Source organism: Lissotriton helveticus, chromosome 3_1, assembly GCF_964261635.1.
Source record: "Lissotriton helveticus chromosome 3_1, aLisHel1.1, whole genome shotgun sequence".
Taxonomy (NCBI): Eukaryota; Metazoa; Chordata; class Amphibia; order Caudata; family Salamandridae; genus Lissotriton; species Lissotriton helveticus.
The window spans coordinates 763,987,727-764,013,305 of NC_136061.1; the positions used below are offsets into that span (position 1 = coordinate 763,987,727).

The following is a 25,579-nucleotide window of genomic DNA, read 5'->3' on the forward strand; positions in this document are numbered from 1 at the left end:
CATAGAGAACGGTGTCGTCTGCATACATAGATAACAACAGGGGACTAGTGCGGAACTGTAGCCCGCGTTGTAGATGATTTTCCTGGAATTGTCTAGCTAAAGGGTCCATGGCCAAAATAAAGAGAAGAGGAGATAGGGGGCATCCTTGTCTCGTGCCGCGCGACAAAGGAAAGGGCTCGGACAAAGTGGCGTTGAGGCGCAGGCGAGCCAAGAGTTTAGTATATAATAGCGCCACCGTTGCAACAAATCACTCCGGCATGCCCAGACGGCGCATGACAGAAAGGAAAAAAGGCCATTCAAGAGAATCGAACGCTTTTTCTGTGTCTAGCAGAATAGCAGCGGCCGGGGTAGAGTGCTCGATTCTATGTAAAACTGTGAACAATGTCCGAAGATTGAGAGAAGCAGAACGATGTGGAACGAAGCCAGATTGTACCGGGGAGATAATGAATTCCATTAGTAATGACAGCCTGATGGCTCTGACCTTGGCCAGGATTTTATAATCCAAATTTAACAGGGATAGCGGCCTGTAAGAGCCACAGAGCGTGGGATCTTTCCCGGGTTTAGGCAAGAGGATGATCACCGCCTCACGGAACGTCGGGGGGAGGATACTTGCTCCGAGGGCTTCGGCGTAAACCTCCACTAGACGTGCCGAGGCAGCGCGTAGAGAGTCAATAGCCTTAACCACGCTATCAGGGGTGATGGGAGTCATAAGGAAGTCCTGCATATAACGTTCCAGGTAAACCAGGGCCACCTCGGATAAATAAGCTTCCTAGTTTCTGGAATCTCCGGACAGACAGGAAGTATAAAGGGATCTGTAATAGGAGAGGAACAACTCGCACACATCCGGGGTGGAGTGTAACGTGGAGCCATCGGGGCCAGTCATTGAGGTGATTTACGGGGGACCTCGGGTGGGGCGCAGAGTATTAGCTAGGAGTTTACCCTGGCGTTCTCCCTCACCATATAGATGCGCCACGCTGTGTTTGTTGAGAAAAGATAGTTCCCTATCGGCCGCGTCTCTGAACTCCCGGCACAGCTCAAGGTGGCGTGTTTTAAGGGAGTCATTGGGCTCGTCGAGCAGTTCGCAATCTACAGCTGCGATATCCCTCTCAAGACGATCCAAAGTAGAGCGCAGATCGCGCAGGACACCTGTATGCTTCGAGATGCAAACCCCGCGGATATATGCCTTAATGCCCTCCAACAGGACCGCCCAAGTGTCGACCGTACCGGTATTCAATTCAAAGTACTCTTCAATTGACTGACAGACTTCTTCGTTAAAAACGGGGTCCATCAAGGCGCAGCCGGGGAATCGCCACTGCCTTTCAAAACCTCCTGCACGGGGTATGCGCAGTTGCAGGACCACCGCGGAGTGATCTGATAGAGTGCGGGGGAGAGTCATGATTGTCCCGATCCAGCCCAGAACCCCAGGGGAAACTAGCCAGTAGTCAATCCTCGTCCAAGTATTGTGGAACCCAGAATAATGGGTGAAAGCAGAATGCTGTGGGTGCAGATGGGAATCCACATCAACTAAAGAGTACTGCGCGCAGAGCTCCCGCAGGGCAGAACGGGCACGGGATTTGGTGTCAGGGGAGCTGGATGTGCTGTCCCTATCATGATCCATCAGGAGGTTAAAGTCTCCGCCCATGAACAGAAGGCCAGTGTCAATTGAAAAGAGGCGAGTCCGTAGGGAATGGAAAAAGGAAGGGGAGTCAGTGTTCGGGCCGTACACTCCTACCAAAGTGAGCTTGTGTCCCAGCAGCAGTCCAGTGATGATTAAAAAGCGTCCGTCAGGGTCTTCGTACGTGGTGCAATGTGCAAACTGAATTCTTTTATGAATAAATATGGAGACCCCGCGTGCATATCTAATGTAATTGGAATAGAATCTTTGTGGGCCCCAGCCCGATGCCATAGAGGCGCCATCAGATCCAGACAGGTGGGTGTCCTGCATAAAAAGGACATCAATTTTGTGTCGGGCTACAGAATTCAGCACCTGCCTACGCTTCCTGGTGTTATTCAAGCCACACACATTCCATGTCAATAGTGAAAGCCCGGAAGGACCGGGCACATTTCCTAGCTGTAACATTCGAATTGCATAAAAATTATCAAAATGATACCTGCATGCATCGCAAACCACCAAATAATCATTCATTTATGCCAACTGGAGAAAACATCATTAAACAAAAAACAAACCCCCCACCACCCCCCACCCAACCTCTCATTCCCCAATAAGAGGCAGCCCCTAACATAACCATCAGTGCAATTGAAGGATGAATGTCTGAGCAGTAATTGTGAATCTGGGCAAACCAAGTGCAGCATCAGAACAACAACGAGAACCACAGTGGTGTACACCATGGGGCGTGGTAACGCCACGCCGGTCGGGCAATACAGCAATCAAATACTAAAGGTTGTGGAGTGGTGCATTTGAAAACGAGCAATTATTAATGGGACATTACGAAAAAGTATTATAACATAGGAGGAAATCAGCCTGTCCAGGATTGTGAAAACAGGTCCACACTGGACTGAGATGTCTGCGTTGGAGGGATAGCGGGTCTTGGGGCTTCAGAGCCCGACGCATGGCCCTGTTTGTAGTCACGGAGGAATTCCTGTGCCTCAGTCGGAGTGTCAAACACCCGTGCTCTGCCATTTATGTCCACCCGGAGCCGGGCAGGGTAAAGCATACCATACCACAAGCCCAGGTTCCTAGCCGCTGCCTTGACTCCCTGGAATTTGCGCCGGGCCTCCTGTACCATGATGGTAAAGTCTGGGAAGAACGAGAGTTTGTTACCCTGCCACTGGATCTCCCCCATGTCGCGAGCCGCACGCAAAGCAGTGTCGCGATCACGAAAGTTCATAATCCTGGCGATGATAGGCCTGGGGGACTGGCCGAGCTTAGGACGAGGTCCCAGCGATCTGTGCGCTCGTTCAACCACAAAGCCCTGAGTGAAGGAGTCCTTGCCAAACAGATCTGAGAGTAGTTGTTCCACAAATGTGTCCATGCGGCCAGTGGCTGTCGTCTCCGGTATGCCAAGGATTCGTATGTTGTTGCAGCGACTCCTGGCCTCCAAATCTCCGTTCTTGATGGCGACGTCCTTGAGGATCTTCTCAACTCGTTCCAGCCGTTTTAAGGAGGAGGAGGCCCCGTCCTCTATGTCTGAAACCCTGTACTTGACCACATCTAATCGGCGGTCATGCGCCTGGATCTTCGTATTCATTCCCGCCAGCTTTGTGTCGAGATCGTCAAATCGACCCTCCAGGGTTTTAAATCCCGCTCTCATCCCCGCCAGAATGGCTGCGACCAGGGGCGACGAACCATCCACCTCCGAGGCAACAGGAGCCTCCGATGTCGGATCCGTGGGGGCATCCGCCGCAGCACCCAGTGCCTTGTCGAACTGGGGCTTGGGTTGCCTAGGGTCCTTTTTAACCGTGGCTGCCGAAGTGAGGGGAAGGGGATCTAGTGCCAAGTGGGAGCACACCACCACGATAATCAGAGCTGCCCACGGTGACCAGGAAAGGCCGCAAGCACACCCAGGCTGATAGAAATGCCGCGAATTATCGTGGGCACCGGGTTTTCAAAAGGAGCAGTCTGGGTGCAACCAGTAGTGAGCGGCGATCAGTGTCAGTAAGCGGCCAGGGGAGTAGCAGCAGCGCCGGGAGGGCGTAGGGCAGTATCCGCCGATCTACGCTGAGCACCGGGGCAGAGGAACCAACCAAGCAGCAGGCAGCGATGGGCGTAGCATGTGCCACCAGGCATAAGATGTCAGCAAGACTGTCGCAGGTTGCAGTGGGCATCAGGCGGACCAGGAGCCACGAGCCACAGAGTCAGGCAGGTTGGACCTCGGCAAGAGAAGCAGGCCGCAGGATCATGTCAATCCGGGGCCCAGGTGGAGCCTCGCCTCACTGGACGCCCCGGGGATCACCAACCCCGAGCAGGACCAAGACCAGGACGCCAGGGGTCCCCCAGCCCAGGCCCCGCACCACCACAGGTTATCAGTGACCCCCGGGTGCCGAGGGGAGGAAGCCTGCAGTGCCCTGATTGCCCCGGTATGGCCCCGAAATCCACCCGCGTCCACAGCACCGTCCCCACACAGCACTACCCCCAGGCCGGCCAGACCCGAAACTCGAGGCCCCGGCGTCGGAGATCGCACTAGGCCAAACAGGTCTGAAGAGCGTCCCGGGCCCGGGACCAAAGTCGGGGAGAGCAGCGGCCAGAGAGCAGGCGGCGAACAGGGAGAAGCAGGGAGAGGAGGGCAGGGGGGCCAAAGTCAGGGCATCGACGAGCGCGGACCCCCACTAGCCCCGGCAGCGACCCAGACTTACTGCGTTGGCCAGGAGATGTTGCGGGCACCACTGGACCTGGAACTCCCTCGAGGGAGGTCGGATCAGGACTTGGATCCAGGCGGCTTGTTCAGCATGTACCCGGGCACATCTGGGTGATGTTCAGTCCCGTCATCTCACCCCGACATCGGGCGAAATCGAGGAGAAGCAAGCCCGACCGGCGGAGCTTCAACCAGAAGCGTCCATCCTCCGAGACCACGCCCCCCACGTTACCCATTCTTCACAGGCGATTCAAGCTATTACTTGACTGCTCCTTTATCCTGATCGTGCCAACCTCTTCTCTCAGGTTCTAGTTTTCAGACCTCCTACCTTGATAGAAGTTCTATAGCTTTTTAGGTCTCGGCTAAGCGCGCGGAATCGCGTTCTCGCCGAGAACATTTTGTTACCATGTCTGCTTTCCAGGAGACAATCCTGGCCGCGCGCAGGTGATTCGAAACTGGCACGCGCACAAGTACGAGCGCTGCGCGAAGCTCCCACACAACACACGCATGGGCATACACAGAAACACACACACAAGCGCACACGCACGCACATCCATACAGAACCCCCCCACGCATACACACACGCGCGCACACACACACGAGTGCACCGCCCTACACCCCCCTCCTTTTCAACTTACTGTGGCAATCTGGGGGACTCTGCTCTCAGCACGGCCGGGCAGGCAGCGGGCATGTGCCTCGTGCCCCCTCCGCAGAGTTGACGCTGCGGCTCCTTTCCCAGGGCTCCCTCTTGGTCAAGGGAGCCCCGCAACACGTGCGCAACATCCTGTTGTCGGCCCCGGGGCTCTCCACCGCTCACAGTAGCCCCGGGCCGCTCGACGCATTTTCTCCGCCTGCCTCCTCTTCCGGTCCGGACGCGGCCCCGCCCCCGTCACAGGCGACCTTGCCTGACTTCCGGTGCGGCCGCGGCGGAATTCCGGGGGCAGTATGAGTTATTTGTTTTTCAATGCTGCTTTATTGCCGTCGCACGTATTTATATATTTATTAACGTGCCGGTTCTTAGTAAAGTACATGTCAAAGGCTAAGAAAAGTAGGTTATTGCAGTGAACTATTTCAATAATGGCAAACCCTTGTTTTTCAATGCTGCTTTATTGCCATCGCACGTATTTATATATTTATTAACACGCCGGTTCTTAGTAAAGTACATGTCAAAGTCTAAGAAAAGTAGGTTATTGCAGTGAACTATTTCAATAATGCCTAACCCTTGTTTTTCAATGCTGCTTTCTTGCCGTCGAACGTATTTATATATTTATTAACATGCTGGTTCTTAGAAAAGTACATGTCAAAGGCTAAGAAAAGTAGGTTATTGCAGTGAACTATTTCAATAATGGCAAACCCTTGTTTTTCAATGCTGCTGTGAGTGTGCAGTGAGTGCAAAGTAGTGAGTAGTGAGTGCAGAGTAGTGAGTGCAGAGTGAGTGTTCAGAGTGCAGAGTAGTGAGTGCAGAGTGAGTGTGCAGAGTAGTGAGTGCAGAGTGAGTGTGCAGAGTAGTGAGTAGTGAGTGCAGAGTGAGTGTGCAGAGTAGTGAGTGCAGAGTAGTGAGTAGTGAGTGCAGAGTAGTGAGTAGTGAGTGCAGAGTAGTGAGTGCAGAGTAGTGAGTAGTGAGTGCAGAGTGAGTGTGCAGAGTAGTGAGTAGTGAGTGCTGAGTATTGAGTGCATAGTAGTGAGTAGTGAGTGCAGAGTAGTGAGTGCAGAGTAGTGAGTGCAGAGTAGTGAGTAGTGAGTGCAGAGTAGTGAGTGCAGAGTAGTGAGTGCAGAGTAGTGAGTGCAGAGTAGTGAGTGCAGAGTAGTGAATAGTGAGTGCAGAGTAGTGAGTGCAGAGTAGTGAGTGCAGAGTGAGTGTGCAGAGTAGTAAGTAGTGAGTGCAGAGTGAGTGTGCAGAGTAGTGAGTAGTGAGTGCAGAGTGAGTGTGCAGAGTAGTGAGTAGTGAGTGCAGAGTAGTGAGTGCAGAGTAGTGAGTGCAGAGGAGTGAGTAGTGAGTGCAGAGTAGTGAGTGCAGAGTAGTGGGTGCAGAGTAGTGGGTGCAGAGTAGTGAGTAGTGAGTGCAAAGTAGTGAGTGCAGAGTAGTGAGTGCAGAGTAGTGGGTGCAGAGTAGTGAGTAGTGAGTGCAGAGTAGTGAGCGCAGAGTAGTGAGTGCAGAGTAGTGAGTGCAGAGTGAGTGTGCAGAGTAGTGAGTGCAGAGTAGTGAGTAGTGAGTGCAGAGTAGTGAGTAGTGAGTGCAGAGTAGTGAGTGCAGAGTAGTGAGTGCAGAGTGAGTGTGCAGAGTAGTGAGTAGTGAGTGCTGAGTATTGAGTGCATAGTAGTGAGTAGCGAGTGCAGAGTAGTGAGTGCAGAGTAGTGAGTGCAGAGTAGTGAGTAGTGAGTGCAGAGTAGTGAGTACAGAGTAGTGAGTGCAGAGTAGTGAGTGCAGAGTAGTGAGTGCAGAGTAGTGAATAGTGAGTGCAGAGTAGTGAGTGCAGAGTAGTGAGTGCAGAGTGAGTGTGCAGAGTAGTAAGTAGTGAGTGCAGAGTGAGTGTGCAGAGTAGTGAGTAGTGAGTGCAGAGTGAGTGTGCAGAGTAGTGAGTAGTGAGTGCAGAGTAGTGAGTGCAGAGGAGTGAGTAGTGAGTGCAGAGTAGTGAGTGCAGAGTAGTGGGTGCAGAGTAGTGAGTAGTGAGTGCAGAGTAGTGAGTAGTGAGTGCAGAGTAGTGAGTGCAGAGTAGTGGGTGCAGAGTAGTGAGTAGTGAGTGCAGAGTAGTGAGCGCAGAGTAGTGAGTGCAGAGTAGTGAGTGCAGAGTAGTGGGTACAGAGTAGTGAGTAGTGAGTGCAGAGTAGTGTGTAGTGAGTGCAGAGTAGTGAGTAGTGAGTGCAGAGTAGTGAGTGCCGAGTAGTGAGTGCAGAGTAGTGAGTGCAGAGTAGTGAGTGCAAAGTAGTGAGTGCAGAGTAGTGAGTGCAGAGTGCAGAGTAGTGAGTGCAGAGTGAGTGTGCAGAGTAGTGAGTAGTGAGTGCAGAGTGAGCAGAGTAGTGAGTAGTGAGTGCAGAGTAGTGAGTAGTGAGTGCAGAGTAGTGAGTGCAGAGTAGTGAGTGCAGAGTAGTGAGTAGTGAGTGCAGAGTAGTGAGTGCAGAGTAGTGAGTAGTGAGTGCAGAGTAGTGAGTGCAGAGTAGTGAGTGCAGAGTAGTGGGTGCAGAGTAGTGGGTGCAGAGTAGTGAGTGCAGCGTAGTGAGTGCAGAGTAGTGAGTAGTGAGTGCAGAGTAGTGAGTGCTGAGTAGTGAGTGCAGAGTAGTGAGTAGTGAGTGCAGAGTAGTGAGTGCAGAGTAGTGAGTAGTGAGTAGTGAGTGCAGAGTAGTGAGTAGTGAGTGCAGAGTAGTGAGTGCAGAGTGAGTGTGCAGAGTAGTGAGTAGTGAGTGCAGAGTAGTGAGTAGTGAGTGCAGAGTAGTGAGTGCAGAGTAGTGAGTGCAGAGTAGTGAGTGCAGAGTAGGTTGTGGCTGGCCCTGTTTCTAGCTCAAGCGGCACCGGCACCTGTAGTCTAAAGATAATACCTCTGCCTCAAGTGAAGTACTCTGGTACCCAAGGATGACTAGCAAACAATATTATTCACAACGTTGCTTACTATTCAGCAACATTTGACAGTTTGCAAATCATCTTTATACAACAATTCAGAGTTTGATAACAAATTAATGCAACACATTGTAATATACAATGCCAATAGCTCAAACTTTAATGCTGCGAGACCTATTGCATTGTAAATACTTGTTCTTCTTTGGAGACTGAACCTGTCTTCCTACGACAAGGACAGAATCTTTCAGCTGTCTGGTTAACCATTAAACATGAACACGTGGTTTCTGATTTATTGTCCTTTTTCATGCCACTTTCTTACCAAGCTCTTACAGACGCAGTTTTGTTCATAATTTCGGTTTTATTGTACGAGTTTAAAACAGAAAATGCACATTTCCAGACGTGGTTGTAGCTTTAATGTTGTTGATCTTTATGCTATCCGAGTTAGACCCTACTTTTAGCCCTTATTTTACATTTACAAAAAATTCCCATTTTGTTTGTAGTCCTATGACATATAAACGTACTGTAAATTTAAACAAAGTATGCTCCATTAAGTATCAGATTGTCCTGAAATTGTAAGTATTGCACATTGTTCTTCCAGTTAGAAATGCGTGAGGAAACCCCCATCAACAAAGATCTCAAGATTCAGTGTGATGAAGAGGAACTAAAGATTTACCAGTTAAATATCCAGATCCGGGAAGTCTTTGCAAATCGTTTTACTCAAATGTTTGCAGATTATGAAGTATTTGTAATCCAGCCCAGTCAAGACAAAGAATCCTGGTTTTCCAACAGGGATCAGATGCAAAATTTTGATAAAGTAAGTGTGCAAACTTAAATTGTTTTTTAAAGTGAACAGTGTATTCTTAATTTATACATAACTTTAGAATTCCCTAGGGTGTAATCCTACACCGCATGAACACATACTCAGTAAATTGTTACCAGCCTTTGCATGCATTATGAATCAAGAGCAGGAAAATATGGGCTTAGGCGAATATCCACAGATTCCTGCCAAGATGCCTAGCTATTAGAATATGATGAAAAATGATTGAAAAACATAGAGGTGTCTTTTAAATCATCACATAAACTTACCTGTGTATTGCATGTATATCACCATTTCACTTTACACACTCACACACAGTATATAGAGACATACATACTCCCACAGCATCTAGAGGACCACTTGACTTGACAAACAGATAAACACTCCAGTTCTTAAAACAATAACTAACATTTGTATTCAAATACAGAAACGTATATACAAACACCCCTGTTTTTACACATAATCCATAACTGAGAATCCCACAAAGAGCCAGGAACGGACACATGCATTATCACACAGTTTGATACGTCTCTAATGTGTGTGACAAGTGACAGGCTTATCGCACACTTTTGATCCCTTGCCTACATCATATATAAAAGCAAAAAAAACAAATGATGGACGGAATGCTGGACAAATAAAGAATCCACTCCCAGTCACAGATCTGGGTTTAAGCCATTGTCTTTTTGCTCATCACACCATCCCAGTTTTGGACCTAGCCATATGCAAATCAGTCTTGATCCTGGTCCCCAGGGGAACAGTCCATCCCGATTTGCCAGGCTGCCTGCATGGCTGAGACCACTGTGGGTGGCATGGGCAGGAGAATCCATCACTGGAGTCCATGTACAAGGAGAAAACTCCTTGAGGTCAGGGCCATTGATTGTTTTACATAAACACTCACATTGGGAGTCAGTTTTTGGAAGGAAAATATAAATGCTGAGCAGGGCCAAAACAACATGACACCCTAATTCACTGAATCAGGAGTGGAGCGACTGATACAGTGGTTCCAATATAGGCTCAGAGATCCTTGTGGGTGGTCCTCTAAGAAGTGAGCACAGCACGCTCATGTGTATCCTTAATGACTCTCATAATGCAGTTGATGAAAATGAATGAAAGTTCACAGTGATGTAATAGCACCCAGGCATTTCACCACTTGACCCTTTTAAAGGCTTTCTCTGCATCGAGAACAATTATAGATGATGGTTTTGATTCAAATTTTGCTCAATCACACACTTCACCTAGGGATATCACAATGTTGTTACTGGCATAAATGTAGAGAGGCAACCTTGGCCACATGATTTGCTAATTTTACTAGGCAAGGCCTCAGAAAAAACCCCAGTGAAAGACTACTTTCCAGTACAGTTTTATAAAACTACCAAACTGCTGATTAACCCCCTCTCATGTAAAATCTTTAAAGAAGCCCTAGAGGAAGGACATTTGCTCCAAGAATTCAGTGGAGCAAATATATTATTAATATCGAAACCTGACCAGAGACCCTCTAGAACCTCTATTGCTTATAAATACGATACCAAAGTGTTAACACAATTATTAGCTTACAAACTGAAGCAGCTATTACCCCTACTTACTCACCCAACTTAAGTGGGATACATGCCAGGATTATCCTTGGCCAATCATCAAAGAGGGTAGTTTTAAGAAAATGTGTTCAGTTCAAACTTTGCATACTAGTTGTTTGAAATATTTATAGATAGTCCTGTCCCATTGTAATTGGCCTATGATCGAAGAATGATTAATAGTGTTCCACTGAGTTTTTCCACTTCCCCAATGTCTTGCATGGTTTTAATACCAGAGAAAATCATGCTTGCCCGAGTGAATAATTGGCGTTCCAATGAGTAGTAGGAATAGTGCCTGGGTGCTGGTGCCGAAGGTTACCATTGCAAGTAAAGCAAATCTTATATTCTCATATGTTGTTAAACTGCAGCAGAAAAAGCTGAAGTACAAAAAGGAAGGGACAGTACACATTCAGCACCCTTATAACAATCAGGAGGAAAGTTGGCTAGAGACAGTGGTTGATGAGACATTAAGCCTTTAAGGACCAAAAGATTTTTCAACAAAGTGATCAGGGCAGGAAATAATAAAATAAGCAATAACTAGTACACACTGCATGAATCTGTGCACATACTCAGATACATTAACAACAAAGATTACTACTTGGTAAGACGTTCTATAGTCATATCAAGTTAATAATCTTCCATTTATTACACAGTATTGTTAATCAGCACTCAATTGTCAAAGGGGTGAGTTGGGCTGTCTAAAAGGCAGACGATTTTGATGTGAACAAAATTTAACAACTTACTTACCATACACATCTTAATATTTGTTTTTCTTTTTCTTAGGCATCCTTTTTGTCAGATCAGCCAGAACCGTACCTGCCATTTCTTTCAAGATTTTTGGAGACTCAGATGTTTGCTTCCTTCGTTGATTACAAAATTATGTGCCACGATGAAGATGATAAAGATCCAATTTTGAGGGTCTTTGATTTTCGGGTAGATAAAATTAGGCTGTTAAATGTTAGAACACCTACTCTACGAACGTCAATGTATCAGAAATGTACTACAATTGACGAGGCAGGTAAGAATAAGAACAAACATTTGTAAATCATGGGACTAGAATATAAATACATGTCTGATGCATTCAGTGCTTACATCATTCAGTAACCTTTTATATGTAAAGTATGATAATTGTTGTTTGATTTAGTATTGTTTTATGTTAAAAACAAATGGTAGAACCACTGGAGTGAGAAGACAATAAAGTTACAGACTTACTGGTGCACCAGTTTTGCTGGGTTTCATCTTCCTTGAGGCTGTTGGATCTGAGTAAAGCCTACCACCAACTCTTCTTCCAGATAACAAGGTCAAGTTCAGGAGTATAAAAGAAAAGAAATGATACCACAATTGTTAACAATTGTTACATTGGCCTCATAATCTCCTTCATCCAGGCACACTTGATATTTGGACATATTCTTCTGAAGAAAAATGTCCTATTCTTCCAACACTTCAGCTTTACTCTTATGGCTACCTTTGCCCAGGGAATAAATCTGAGGACTAACTGGTCTCCTGATGCCTTTCTGGAGGCTCATTAGAATGGATATTTCCAAGAAGCTATGCATGACCTTCAGTGACAAGCAGCTCTACTTACGCAGGTATGGGGCTAGATAGCAGTGTCTTTGGCTATGATATTTTCTAAGGCATCACTCTCCTCCCAGTCCTTTCATGCTTTTTCCTCTTTGTCTTTCATCTCCTCCATGGATGAGCTAAGATTCTTTCACATTAATCTAGATATATTAACTTGCAAAAGGTCTGGAATTAGTAGATGAGGGGTATTTCGTTAATAGAGCATAAATGAAGGAAAAGAAGTGTTGCTGATTATCCTACCCGATACTCATGGACCATTCTCCCTTGATTAAGGTTGCACTTGTAATCATGGTAGGGCTTGGTGGTTCTTCCTGGGTCACAGGATATCTTCCTGTTTTTAGTGAGGGCTTAATCTAAGTGCAGTTGGTCCCAGAATGTTGGTGCCGTGTTAAGATGTAAGTAAACTTGGTGGTGATCTGAGTTCAATTATTAAGGTCTCTAGGGTGCAGGCAGTTGCATCATCTATACATGGGCTGAACTGCATTCATTAACGCTTCTTGAACTGCATTTCAGATGTTATTGTCCTCAGTACCTCCAGGGCCAGGCCGGCATTTTATTCCATGAGCATTTCTGTCGTGGGCTGGAGTCCGTGGAGTCCGGTTGTGAAAGCCAAGGGTCACTCCTCGTGCCCCGGTCACTTTACCCAGCTTCCCATGTTAATTGCAGCAGTGCCAGCAAGCCTTTAAGAGTGTGTGAGAAAGGGAGCGGGGGAAAATAGAGAGAAAACGATATCAGAGAAGAAGAAGAGAGAGAGGAGAGAAGGAGTGGGAGAAATTGGATGGATGGATAAACAAAAAGAGAGTTATAGCAAAAAGAGACGACAGGGGTGGGGGTGGTTTGAGCTTTTTGGCCTGGCCTGTTTTTGGTTCCCCAGAACAGCCCTGTGGGCTTCATGTCAACCCAGATGCAGGAATATGCAGGAATACCTATAAAGACTGTACGGTTACACATATGGAAAACACAAGAAAGTTAATGAGGATAGGCCATTAAGAGAGAAGGCTTATAGGATTTGGGTTTGGGGATTTCTGGTGAAACCCAAATCTTATAAATAGAACTACAGTTAAGATGATATCAATACAGAAAATATGAAACACTAATTCAGACGGGCAATAAGTCCCTAATGCTAGCTGGGCACCTACTAATTAAGAGTGAATTGGAATTATAACCCTATCTGCAAAATAGTATAGGACCATAAATTGGCTTCATGATGCATTGTAAATATGCTGCAGAATATTGCGACACCGGAACGTCCAAAAAGTGACATTCCAGTGGCGCAAAAAGGTGGCAAGAGGCCTCATAAAGGAGGCCCTGAGTGCATAGGGTTAATATCTACTGTATGCCACAGTATAGACCCTCCCAAAGTGAGCCACCCAGATATCGGGTTGGATGTATCTTACCCCTGTGTGTGTATGTGGTCTTCAATTTCTTGCCATCTCGACATCAGCACCGCATCAGTACTCTTGTTTGGAAGTGTCCCCACCTTGGTCCCCGGATCCTATTATATTTTGGGGGTCAAAAGTATGGTATACCTCTTTTTCCCTGTGGGCACATTGGTCCATGCCTTGTCGGACATTCCTGCCTGGATGGGGTACCCCTGATCTCCATCCATGGACTAGGTCTCTCTTTACAATCAAACAGTCCAATCACAGTAAGGTGCTGTAGGAAACTGGCTTTTTCTTTTCAAATCTGTTTATTAAAAGTTTTCAATCTTTTATCATGGTATGAGAGCATTTAACAGATGTCAACATATTATACAGCTGGCTTCATAAGTTTACGCAAGTTCGGTATTGCCATCTTCACTATACGTCATATTTCTATAATCATAGCAGTTATGTGTTCAGTTGTGCCTTGCTGCAAATCATTAGCTGTAGTATTTCGCCATCAGGGGCGGATATCAGGCTCCCTGTGGTGTCATGCTGAAGAATCTTGCACGAAGTGTCAGTGCACTGGGTTGGTGTAATGTCCTCAAATAATTGGAGGGCACAAAGCTTAGGTGGAGTGAAGCATATATGTTCCAGTTTAGAAAAGTAGTCTAACAAAGGCTGCCAGGTACCTGCAAATTTTGGGTTTAGTGTGTGTCACCCGGGATGTAAGGAGTTCCATCTCCATAGTGTGCCAAGCCGTGTAAACCACATGGCGATGGGTGGTGTAACTTGCTTTTTCCAATAAATGGCTATTTGGCATGTGGGATATGAGGCGACAGTCTTTGGGAGTCACTGCTAGGAGTGTTAGGGGCCTAATTCCTAAGAGGACCACAGTGGGAGTATTTGGTATGGGGAAGCCTATGGTGTCCTTAATGTGACTTTACACCTCCTTCCAAAAGAGGGTGAGCAAATGGACAGGTCTACCATATATGTAAGAAGTTCCCTGCTGCAGGTTGGCAACGCCAGCAGTTGGGTAAAGAGGTGGGGAACATCTTGTGTAAGCGTTGGGAAGTATGGTACCATCTTGTCATACGTTTGTATGCAGTTTCCTTCTGGGGTATGCTTTTGAATATTTTCGGTGTGTCGCGCCATAGTTACTCCCATTGCTTTGGGTTGACCTATTCTGTAATATCTGTCTGCCACTGTATTTGATATTTGTGGGGTCTAATTGGGGTGCAGTGCTGCAGTACTTGATAAGTGCGGGAGTTCAAGCCCAGGGAGTTGTCGTATGCGCGCACTAGCATTTCAAAGGGGGTGAAGGGCCGGATTACCCCTTGAGTGTTTAATGGTGTGTGTAGCCAATGTCGATGCTGGTAATATTGTAATCTAGCCTCCTCAGGTAGGTGGTATTCTCTCTTGCATTGATCGAAGGTTTTAAGCCTATCTCCTCAAAGAGGTCCCGGAACATGCAGCACTCTCCCTCTCTCCGCGTCGAAAAGGATTGCGGTTGCGGGGCCGAGGGAAACTCTGGGGTACGCGCCAACAGTGTGTTAGGGGTGGGGAAAGAGGTAAGGCCCCTGGGGACTGCAACTTTATCCCAGATGTTTAGCACAGTCTTTGTTTATGGGTGTATATAGGCACTTCGAGTTCAGGTGCCGCGCGTAGGAAACTGGCTCTATATATACTACACCAAAATGAGGTATAGTGTGTATAGAGTCCAGGTGACCCCAGAGGTAGGCAGAGGTTAAAGTTAGATAGAACCTTACTCTCTAATTGTGGTAGAGTAGTCGAGCAGTAAGGCAGTATCAGAGGATAGTGTTAAGCATTTGATGTAAACACTCAGTCAGCAAATGAATTCACACACTCAATAACTGAACTCTAGTCCCATTGTGTTTGTATAAAAATATATACTGTTGTTATATTTTTAGAACCAAGCAAGCCTGGCACAGGTAAGCATTAAATACTTTTCAGTAATAAGTTACTGAATATAGAACAGTTTGAAAATGCAATGGAAATTGTACTTTGTTTGATTTACAGGGGATGCAGTATGATGTAACACTTAGCAAATACAGTACTTTGAAATGAATAGGCTTTTTCAGTAAATTACAGGTAAGTTACTTTTTACGTTACTTTTCTAACTCAGTGCTGGACACCTGGATTCAGCACTGGGACATTTCCTGTAAACAGGTAAGTAAATACGTTTTGGTTATTTGTGCGATTTTTAAGGAATATTTTTAGATTTAAATACTCCACACTTAGAAACTTTTTGGAAGAAAATTGTCAATGTTATCCTATGGAGGAAAAACAAGTTAACGGTTCACAGGCAAGTAATCGAATGTGGGAGTTAAGATTCTGGGGTTAGACTCGGGGGTCCCCCAGGGTCAGTGATGCACTGGTATTGCACACTCAGCTGCACTAGGCCGGCCAGGTGTAGAGTGTTGAGGCCCAGTGTTATCCATCGGGGATAGGGGGCCTCTGGTTGGTGGCTGCTGGCAAGAAGGCCATTGGGTTGTGGGAGCAAAGCTCCTAGGGTTAAGGTCAGGGCAAATGGGGAAACAAAGTAGCACAAAAGTTGCACCCTCAGCGGCACTGGGGCGGCCGGGTGCAGAGTGCTCTTTCGACGTCGGGCGCCCTGTTGTTTGCTATGGAGAACCTCCGGTTTGCAAAAGCACTGTAGGCAGGGAGACAAAGGACTTCTGGGTGCGACCACCATTTGGAGAGGTAAGTTGGGAAGTTAAGGGTTGGTTAGGCACCGTAGGTTTGGGCACACAAGGCCGTGGGGCGTCTGGTGCAGGCGTGCCTTTTGGGGTCGGATCTTCTTACCAGCTCAGGGTCACGGCCAGGGTGCCCTTCTAGATTTAGGCTGCAGGCAGGTCAGGGGTCACCGAATCTCGGGGCAGGATCACTGGGGCGACCTCCTCGTGGTGTTTTTCCACTCGAGCTCGGGCCGGGCTTGGCGGATGCAGAGTGGGCTGGATTCGCAGTCCCTTGCTGCTTCCAGAGGTTGCGGTTGAACAAATCTGGTGTTCACGGGAGAAGCAGTATTTGGAAGTGAAGGCAGGCTGGTTCCCTGGGGTTATTGAGGTTGCTGGCCGCAGGATACACCTGGTTATCGCAGAAGCAGGTTCGAGGGGAGATAGGCCGGTAGGGCTGGGGCCAAGTCTTCCTCTTGTTAGCTGGCTGAACGGCTGTTCGCCCTTCTTCTTCTTTTCTTCTTATTGTCCAGCTGGATCTGAGTAAGCAAGGTTCAGGGTGCTCCCTAAATACTAGATTTAGGGGTGTTACATGTAGGTAAAGGGCAGGGACCAATGGGTCCCTTCCCTGTGGTGGGTACACCCCCTATTCTGCCACTCTCCAGTGGGAGGGGTGCAGGAGCCTGCCCCTGGTTGGCTGGGTTCCCCCATCCTCAAGATGGCGGGGTCTCGAGGTTGTGTTTCACCTCGCCTCCCCCACCTGAGGCGGTGGAATTGGCCGAGGTGGGCACACCTCCCTTCCTCACTTGTTTTTCCCACCGGTTCTCCCACCCAAAGTGGGGGGTGGAACCATTGGGGACCAGTTGCTGAAAGCAGAAAATGGTCTGGAGAGGCTCACAAAGGTGGCATGCCTTTGAAGCTTCTCCTTCGTAAACCCTGCCCATCCTGGGGGAGGAGGCTTGGCACCCCGTCCCAGGATGTGCATTGTTTCAGGCCCCCAAGAGCAGCAGCTCTCGACCCAGGGGTCCAGAAACATGTCTGTTGGTGGCAGCCTAAGCAGCCACTCAGTCAGGTCACTAGAAGTTAGTCGAGTTTCAGGGGGCATCTCTAAGATGCCCTCTGTTGTGTATTTTACATTAAATTCCACACTGGCATCAGTGTGGGTTTAATGTGCTGAGAAGTTTGATACCAAACTTCCCAGTCATTAGTGTAGCCATTATGGTGTTTTGGAGTTTGTAATGACAAACTCCCACCACCATATACTCTTAATGGCAGCACTGCAATGACAGTGCCCAGGAATGGACTTGGGCACTGTAGGGGTACAAGGCTCATGCACCTGTACCTCACCACTGGCATAGGGCACCCAGCCAGAGGGGTGCCATGTCGACTCTTTACTTTGTTCTGCACCAAGACATGCAGCCTGCAAAGGCAGTATGTGAGTGTCAGGGTACAGGACCTCTAAGGGTGGCACAATAAGTCCTGCAGCCCTTAGAGACCTTCTCTGGTCACAGTGCCATGGGTACCCGTGGTACCATTTACCAGGGGCTGACATGTGGCCAGAGAGGCCAATTGGGTTTAGGCTTCAATGTAGTTTTAGAGAAGGAACATAGGCCCTGGGTACCTGATTAGCAGGAGCCCAGGGCACACTTAGTCAAAGAACATCAGCAATTCAGCAAAAAGTGGGGGCATACCATGAAAGAAAGAGGCACTTTCTCACACATTTTGGAAGCCAGGCTAGGTTCCAGAGTGGTCTGCAGGCTACTACCCAATCCATATGGAACCAGTGCCTCTCGCGTTTGCGGACCACCCAAGATGTATCAGAGTCGTGACGCCCAGTAATTGCCTAGGAAATTGGGGCATGCCAACCCCCCTCTATCTCTAGGCAGATGAGGAGTTTGTTTGAAATTCTCGGCCACTTGCCTCCCTATATAAAACTCATGAAATCGCGTTGCAAGCGTATGTCAGCTTGCGGTATCAGGGTAGGGAGTGTTTGAAATAGGTATAGTATTTTTGGCAGGAGGGATATTTTAATTGCATTAAGCCGTCCCATCCATGAAAGCGGAAGCGATTTCCAATTACGCACATCTTCAAGCACTGTCTTCCTACATTCCGGCAAGTTTGCCTGCGTCCATGTAGACAGGGAGGGAGTCAAGTTTAGTCCAATGTAACGGATCGAATGTGACGCCCATTGGAAAGGGGTGAGGGGTTGCAGTTCCAGGCTGTCCTCCCAAGGAATCGACAGGTTCAGCGCCCATGATTTAGCCAGGTTAATTGTAAGTCCAGAGGCTACTTCAAATGCTCATAGGATTGGTATCAATGCCGTCAGCGAGGTCTGGGGTGCCGTCAATGTGAGTAAAAAATCATCTGCAAACAATGCTATCTTATGTTCAATACCCCCAAAGGAGTGCCCCAAATATCTCCTGATTGACGAATGGCTATTGCTAGTGCCTTGATCGCAAGGGCAAAAATCAAGAACGAGAGTGGACAGCCCTGTCTGGTGCATCTGCATATTTGCATTGGTTGTGTGAGCTGGCCATTAACCCTAACCTGCACCTGAGGGGTAGCGTATGATTCCATAATTCGAGAGACCATTATGGGTCCCAGCCCTATGTTCTGAAGACCCTCCCGTAGAAAAGCCCAGTCCACTCGGTCGAATGCTTTTTCAGCATCGAGACTAAATGGGCTAGCCGATGAACTGTGTCCGCCCCTTGGCATTGGCGAATAAACCCCACTTGATCTGGGTCAATTAGGCTGGGCAGGTGGGGCCCTAGTCGGATAGCCAGATTTTGTGTGTAGATTTTGGCGTCTGTGTTAAGGAGTCCAGTAGGGCGGTATGATGAGCATAGTGTATGGCCCTTAGCTAGTTTGAGGATGAGGGCTATTTCTGCCATTGCCATTGTAGGTGAAATACTGTTATTATCTGTAAATGAGTTAAAAAGTCGTAACAATTGGTCCTGTATTTGCGGTAGAAACATGCGATAAAAGTGGACCGGAAGTCCATCAGGACCAGGTGTTTTACCAACAGTCAAGTCCTTTAGTGCCCATTGAAGCTCGGATGATGTGATTGGTGCTTCAAGAAGCTGTGAGTGTTGCTTGTTTAGGGGGGTCCATGGGCAGAAAATGTGTCTCACCCGGAGACTAGAGGTCTCTGTCATGCAGAGCTTTGTAAATGGTAAGAATGCGTTAAGTTTGCCTTGCTACGGTATAGCCCAGGGGGCTTCTGTATTTTTAACTTTTGCAATATGTGCCCTTGCCTTCCTCCGCCTCAGCCTACGTGCAAGAATAGACCTTACCTTGTCCCCCCATCATAATACCTCTGCTTTAGTGGCAGCAAATGTTTGTTCCGCCATTTGTTCTGTGCGCCCTCAGTTGACCCCGGAGCATAGCGAGACGCCGTTTATGCATTCTAGAGGGTGGAAAGAGCTCTAGTCGCTCCAGGGCTTGTATGTCGCTGGCAAAACTAGCCTCTACTAATCGAGTTTGATGACTGCGCGCTGTTGCGATTGATAAAACACCCCTAGTTGTCGCCTTAAAGGCGTCCCAGAGGACAGAGTAGCGGGATTCAGGAAGGTTGTTGAATGCGAAGTAGGCCAAGATCTCTGTCCGTATCCCTGCCACATCTACCGGATCGTGCAGGATGTGGGGGGAAGGGTAATTGTCATTGAGGTCTGGGGCCGACCAAATTTAGCAAGTCCTTGTAGTAGTACTTCTAGTTGGGCATGGTCAGAAATGAAGATGTCTGCGATACAGGCGGATTCTATGTCCCGAGTCAATGAATGGGAGAGGAAAAAGTAATCAATGCGGGAATATGAGCGGTGTACATGAGAATAGCAAGAGTAATCTTGTGTGTCTGGAAAATGGTAGCACCAGGCATCTATAAGGCCCAAGTCGAAGAGGGTTTGCTTCAGTGTCGCAGACATCGTCCCGGTGCCCTAAAAATAGTTAGAGTTACAATCCAAATCTAGGTCCCAAACCAAGTTAAAATCTCCCCTTAGTATTAGTTGGTTCCCTTACTGCGCCACGTGATCTCTCAAAACGTTTCTGAGACAAAGGTCTTGTGCTTGATTGGGTGCATATACATTGAGGAGAGTGCGAGGTCGTGCCCCATGTTAGATTTAAATTTTAATGAACCAGCCCTCCCTATCTCTCACCACCCGTGGTTTCCTGCGACATGTCCCAGCCTTGAATAGGATTGCGACTCCCGCAGCCTTAGTCGCGGAGAATGCACAGTATTGTATCGGGTACTTAGGATGGGCCATCTGATGCGTGTCGGATTGCAAAAGATGAGTCTCCTGTAGGATATAATATCCGGGTCTTGTACGAGCATATAGTGCCACACCAGGCTCCTTTTATTGGGGGCGTTAAGACCTTTTACATTAAGAGAGAGAATTTTAATACAAGAGGTAGTACCCATTGTCAGGGTCGAAAAGGGTTGCTAGTGGTGTGGGTTTGGCCTGTAAAGGGACCATCCCTGACGGTTGGCTGCCGTCCCCCGGGGTTGTCGACCACATATGTGGCTTGATATCGCCAGGATGTTCATGAAGGGAGAAGGGCAAGACAGGCCTGGGAAAGCAAAGGCCAGGGCTAGTAACAGAAGACAAAAGCCTTATTAAATCCCATGTGAAGCCCACCTCCAGCCATAGAGCAGTCCAGTTCAGGTTATTCTTCCACCCCCACCCTGTGAGGTTGTGAAAGAAAAGAATAAAAAATTAAAGGGAAATCGTCAACAATGAAAGGCCAACAGGGCCAACAAGATCCATTCCAGTCTAGGAATAGTCCTGTTGCAAGGGCATGGGCCATTCTGGAGGTGTCACTCTCCTAAGAGTAGGATTGGTGGGGCAGGCTGAAAGAGAGGGAGTCATCTCAGTTCGAGGGTCCCGTCCCCCACAGCCAACCCGCGTCAGGATAAGGGGGAATCCCCTCACTTCGTTTAGTTTCATGTTCAATACGAGGCTCCGGATATAGATAGGGCTGCCAGCAGTGGGTGATACCAGAGCACGAATGTTCACTCCGCCTGGGTAGTCATTCCTGGATGTATTAGTTCAAAATGGCGCCCCTCCAAGCACAAAGCAGGTATGCTGGATTAGGGGTATGCTCGGAGTAGACAGGCGCTCCGTGACTCAGACATGACTGGAGGGGGTGCAATGTTACTCAGAGGAATGGGCAGGTGACTTCCACTGTCCATGGTCCGGAGATGTTGTATGATATTGTGCTTGTACACAAAAAAAAGAAGCTGATACAGCACACCCATTATTATGTATACCAATCCAAGAACAATATTGGACAAATACTAAACACAGTTCGGAAACCAATATACTCATGAGCACATGTAAACAATCAATATTCAACAAGTTGTATGTGGAACATTTGTAATTAGTCCAGAAGCGTCAACAGTTGATAAATCCTTTTCTTTTCATTGATTTCTTAACGATTCCCAGCACACGATTTTAGCCGACAAGTGTTTTGTGTGTACTCAGACTTTTTCAAGACTGAAAATTTAATATTATACAATCAATGTGCTATATATATATATGCAAAAATATTTAGTTAAAAACACTTGATACAAAAAAAATTAAAACCTCTCAACCTTCAGTTTATCCTAATCATTCCTAAATAAGAACAGATAACACCTGCCATAATATTACATAATTGTTGATGAACCCATTGGAAAAATATATTCAAATTCTAATATATTCAAAATCTAATATAGGAGGAGGAGATCCAATGACCACCAGTGTTTGAGTCCTCGAAAAAAACTGAGGGAAGGGAAGACAAGAAAGTAGTGCAACCAGGACCATAGTCTTGTGTACACGAAAAAAAGATGAAAAAGAAAGTGGCATAGACCCTAGCCATGGACTTCTGTAACAAGAAAGTTTCCAAATATGCCCTGGATTCAGTTAAGATATCCCAACACCAAACACACAGGTGAATAAATCCTTAATTTAAATGCTCTGAAAAGAAACCCACCAATATGGGAATAATGAAGCAAGGTAATCCGATGAAGCGCTGTCCAGATGGTGCTTCCGGTAGTGAATTCCGAAGCCCAAAAATGTTTATAGGAGGGACCCGATGGTCTAGTTATATAAAATAAAGAAATTGGAAACTATATATCATATGCAAAAATTAAAAATGACATATTAATCTGAATAAGGCATGCATTAGCGGAAAACATGTGAGTGTCTATCAGACCCGCTGGAGTTTGTTACGAGACATCCTAACGTTGAAAAGTAGGAGCATATGTATATGCAACCCATATAGAAATTTTAATTGGAGATGAGGCGAGAAGTCCATAAAGCAACTAGGCAGCCGTCAAAGTTAGTAACCTAAAACAAGACATGTGAAGCAGAATCATGAACTCTCTTATTAGAAAAATCTAAAAAATATAAAAAATAATTATCTTGAAAAGGTGAGCGACTTATTGCGAACAGATATATTGCTTGCCCAGAATGTCACAATGTGATCATCTACTTGATGACATTCATAGATGCTCTGGTACGAATATGTAAATATTGTACAGTGAAGATATCAAGTACGAGACAAATAGTTGTACTGTCCCTCTCAGTGGCAGTGGAGACCTAAAGTATATACACTGAATAATGGGGTGGCCAATGTTATAACATAAATTAATAATGAATATGGGGCATTTTTGTAAGCCACCACTATATATATTGTGGCACTATTGATGCAAGATAAAACCAGACAGTGTCCAATATCACTGCCAAAAGCACTCACCCGAACAACAGCTGTGATATGCAACATGAATCAATGATGAGTTCCAAAATTTCAAAATAAGACGCCCAGTGCTGCTAAATTACCGTCCTATATTTATAAACAAATGAGTGGTTAGAACTGTATCAAGATCACTTGAAACAAATTACCATAGCCCTTGTTAACACTCATACGCTCACCTTAATGCTTCAAAATGGTAGGGTACTATTCGTGTGATCCAAGGGTAACATGGATGCAAAGCACAGCAACCTCCTGACAAAAACGCGAGGCAAAACCCTGATAAGTTCGTAACCTAATGACGAAATGAAAACCCCAGTGAAAATCGATATATAATTTGGAAGGAGATACCGTCCTGTATCCAAACGGCACCCCCTAAGACTCACCTCATACGCAAAAGTGTCTCCTGTAGCAATGGCGCAGTGTCTGCCCTCAAAGTAAGTGGAAATATGCCCGTGGCCATCTTGTTTTATATCGTTCTATCTTCAATGACACATAACTTGCGAATACATGAGAATCACGTGACCTATAGCCGATGATGTGGGTGTCACTAAGCAAATCTAGACGCCAAAAGAGTGTGGAATAGTCCAATGAAAAATAAAATGAAACTGTGAACAAAACAAATAACTTCGCTAGATCTTGTCTCAGGGAGGTACCTGAGTAAAATAAATCTCTAAGGAATGCATCAATGAAAACAATAAAATGAAGCAATCACAATATATGAAATAAAAATATCGGCGGCCATCTTTTGTTTACCGCTATGCCTCAGAAGCGGACCTCTAAATAACTGATGTCCAAAAAAAATGTTTTAGCGAAAATTACCGCTAACTCCAAATAAGCCTTTGTCATTTGGTCCAGAAAATATTAATCAGTGCCATCTCTCTTGGACAATACATACATTTGTTGTCTGTTGTATGGATTGACACGATTTCTAAAAACACAGTTGTTAATGTAAATTAAATTAAATTAAGTGCCATAGTACCATGGTGACAAGGTGAATACATCGAAGACACATATTGAGAGAGGTCCCTCGATCTCATAATATAGAGAGCTGAGTATCACCCGATAAGTAGTATAGCAAGACAAGTATTTGCCGGATGTTAGCGGATGTTTTCCTGGGAGAGTTATAAAGACATATGAGTCATACAAAAATCAGAGGCATCACATCAGTGACAATGTATACTAAAGATGTGTTATAGCAAAAGGATGGTGTAAGGTATGTAGACCCCCATCACCATTCTGTGTCATTAACAATCAGAAAAAGACCGGAAGGGAGGAGAGACCCAGAAAGTTATTCCCAAAATGATGTCATAACAGCTCAATGAGTCACAGGAATACATTCATTTTCAACTTTCAATAAAGAGAAAAGAAGAAGAAACAGAATATTCCAATAGTACATTACAAAAATCACAATATCATGACTCAATATAAAGAGCATTGTGTCAATTGATACAGTAATAGCACAATACATTGATGTTATTGAAAATAGATCCCACAGGATACGATCTAATTAATGGAGGGATGTTGTTTGATTATACTACATTTATATCATGCCTCCAAAGGAGCAGTAATAGAGGGATCCCATGCCATAAAGAATACGAGAGTGTTTGATTTGCTCAAATGCTCCGTCCATCATCCCCTTTTGTATCGCTTTGTTCGCCCTAAGTGTGGCAGGGTATGCTCAGACGTGAGTCCCTTGCTCACTTGGCCACTGGATTCAAGATAGCCTGGCTGATGAGGATTATGAATCCGAAACCGGTCCCAGGATGCTTGTTTCCGGTCCAGGGAAGACATGGCTTGGCAGTTCGGGCTGGACTGATCCCATGAGGCACAGGGTCAGACTGATTTGCATATAGCCATGTCTGAACTGGGGTGGCCGAGTGAGCTAAAGAATGGTGATGGATTAAACCCAGATCAGTTGACTTGGGGTGAGTGTTTGATTTGCTCAAACGCTCCGTCCATCCTCCCCTTTTGTATCGCTTTGTTCGCCCTAAGTGTGGCAGGGTATGCTCAGACGTGAGTCCCTTGCTCACTTTGCCACTGGATTCAAGATAGCCTGGCTGATGAGGATTATGAATCCAAAACCGGTCCCAGGATGCTTGTTTCTGGTCCAGGGAAGACATGGCTTGGCAGTTCGGGCTGGACTGTTCCCATGAGGCACAGGGTCAGACTAATTTGCATATAGCCATGTCTAAACTGGGGTGGCCGAGTGAGCAAAAGAATGGTGATGGATTAAGCCCAGATCAGTTGACTGGGGGTGAGTGTTTGATTTGCTCAAACGCTCCGTCCATCATCCCCTTTTGTATCGCTTTGTTCGCCCTAAGTGTGGCAGGGTATGCTCAGACGTGAGTCCCTTTCTCACTTGGCCACTGGATTCAAGATAGCCTGGCTGAGGAGGATTATGAATCCGAAACCGGTCCCAGGATGCTTGTTTCCGGTCCAGGGAAGACGTGGCTTGGCAGTTCGGGCTGGACTGTTCCCATGAGGCACAGGGTCAGACTGATTTGCATATAGCCATGTCTGAACTGGGGTGGCCGAGTGAGCTAAAGAATGGTGATGGATTAAACCCAGATCAGTTGACTGGGGGTGAGTGTTTGATTTGCTCAAACGCTCCGTCCATCATCCCCTTTTGTATCGCTTTGTTCGCCCTAAGTGTGGCAGGGTATGCTCAGACGTGAGTCCCTTGCTCACTTGGCCTCTGGATTCAAGATAGCCTGGCTGATGAGGATTATGAATCCGAAACCGGTCCCAGGATGCTTGTTTCCGGTGCAGGGAAGACATGGCTTGGCAGTTCGGGCTGGACTGTTCCCATGAGGCACAGGGTCAGACTGATTTGCATATAGCCATGTATGAATTGGGGTGGCCGAGTGAGCTAAAGAATGGTGATGGATTAAACCCAGATCAGTTGACTGGGGGTGAGTGTTTGATTTGCTCAAACGCTCTGTCCATCATCCCCTTTTGTAT

General features: G+C 46.6%; 1 protein-coding gene across 4 annotated transcripts in view; it reads left to right on the top strand.

The window, feature by feature from the left end:
• DENND5A (DENN domain containing 5A) overlaps positions 1–25,579 on the top strand; it is a 349,938-nt gene that overhangs the window by 104,296 nt on the left and 220,063 nt on the right. For all 4 annotated transcript variants that reach the window (XM_078680968.1, XM_078680967.1, XM_078680969.1 and 1 more), the window contains 2 exons: positions 8,465–8,680; positions 11,035–11,269. In XM_078680968.1, the coding sequence (XP_078537094.1) occupies positions 8,465–8,680; positions 11,035–11,269 (451 nt within the window). The remainder of the gene's footprint in view (positions 1–8,464; positions 8,681–11,034; positions 11,270–25,579) is intronic.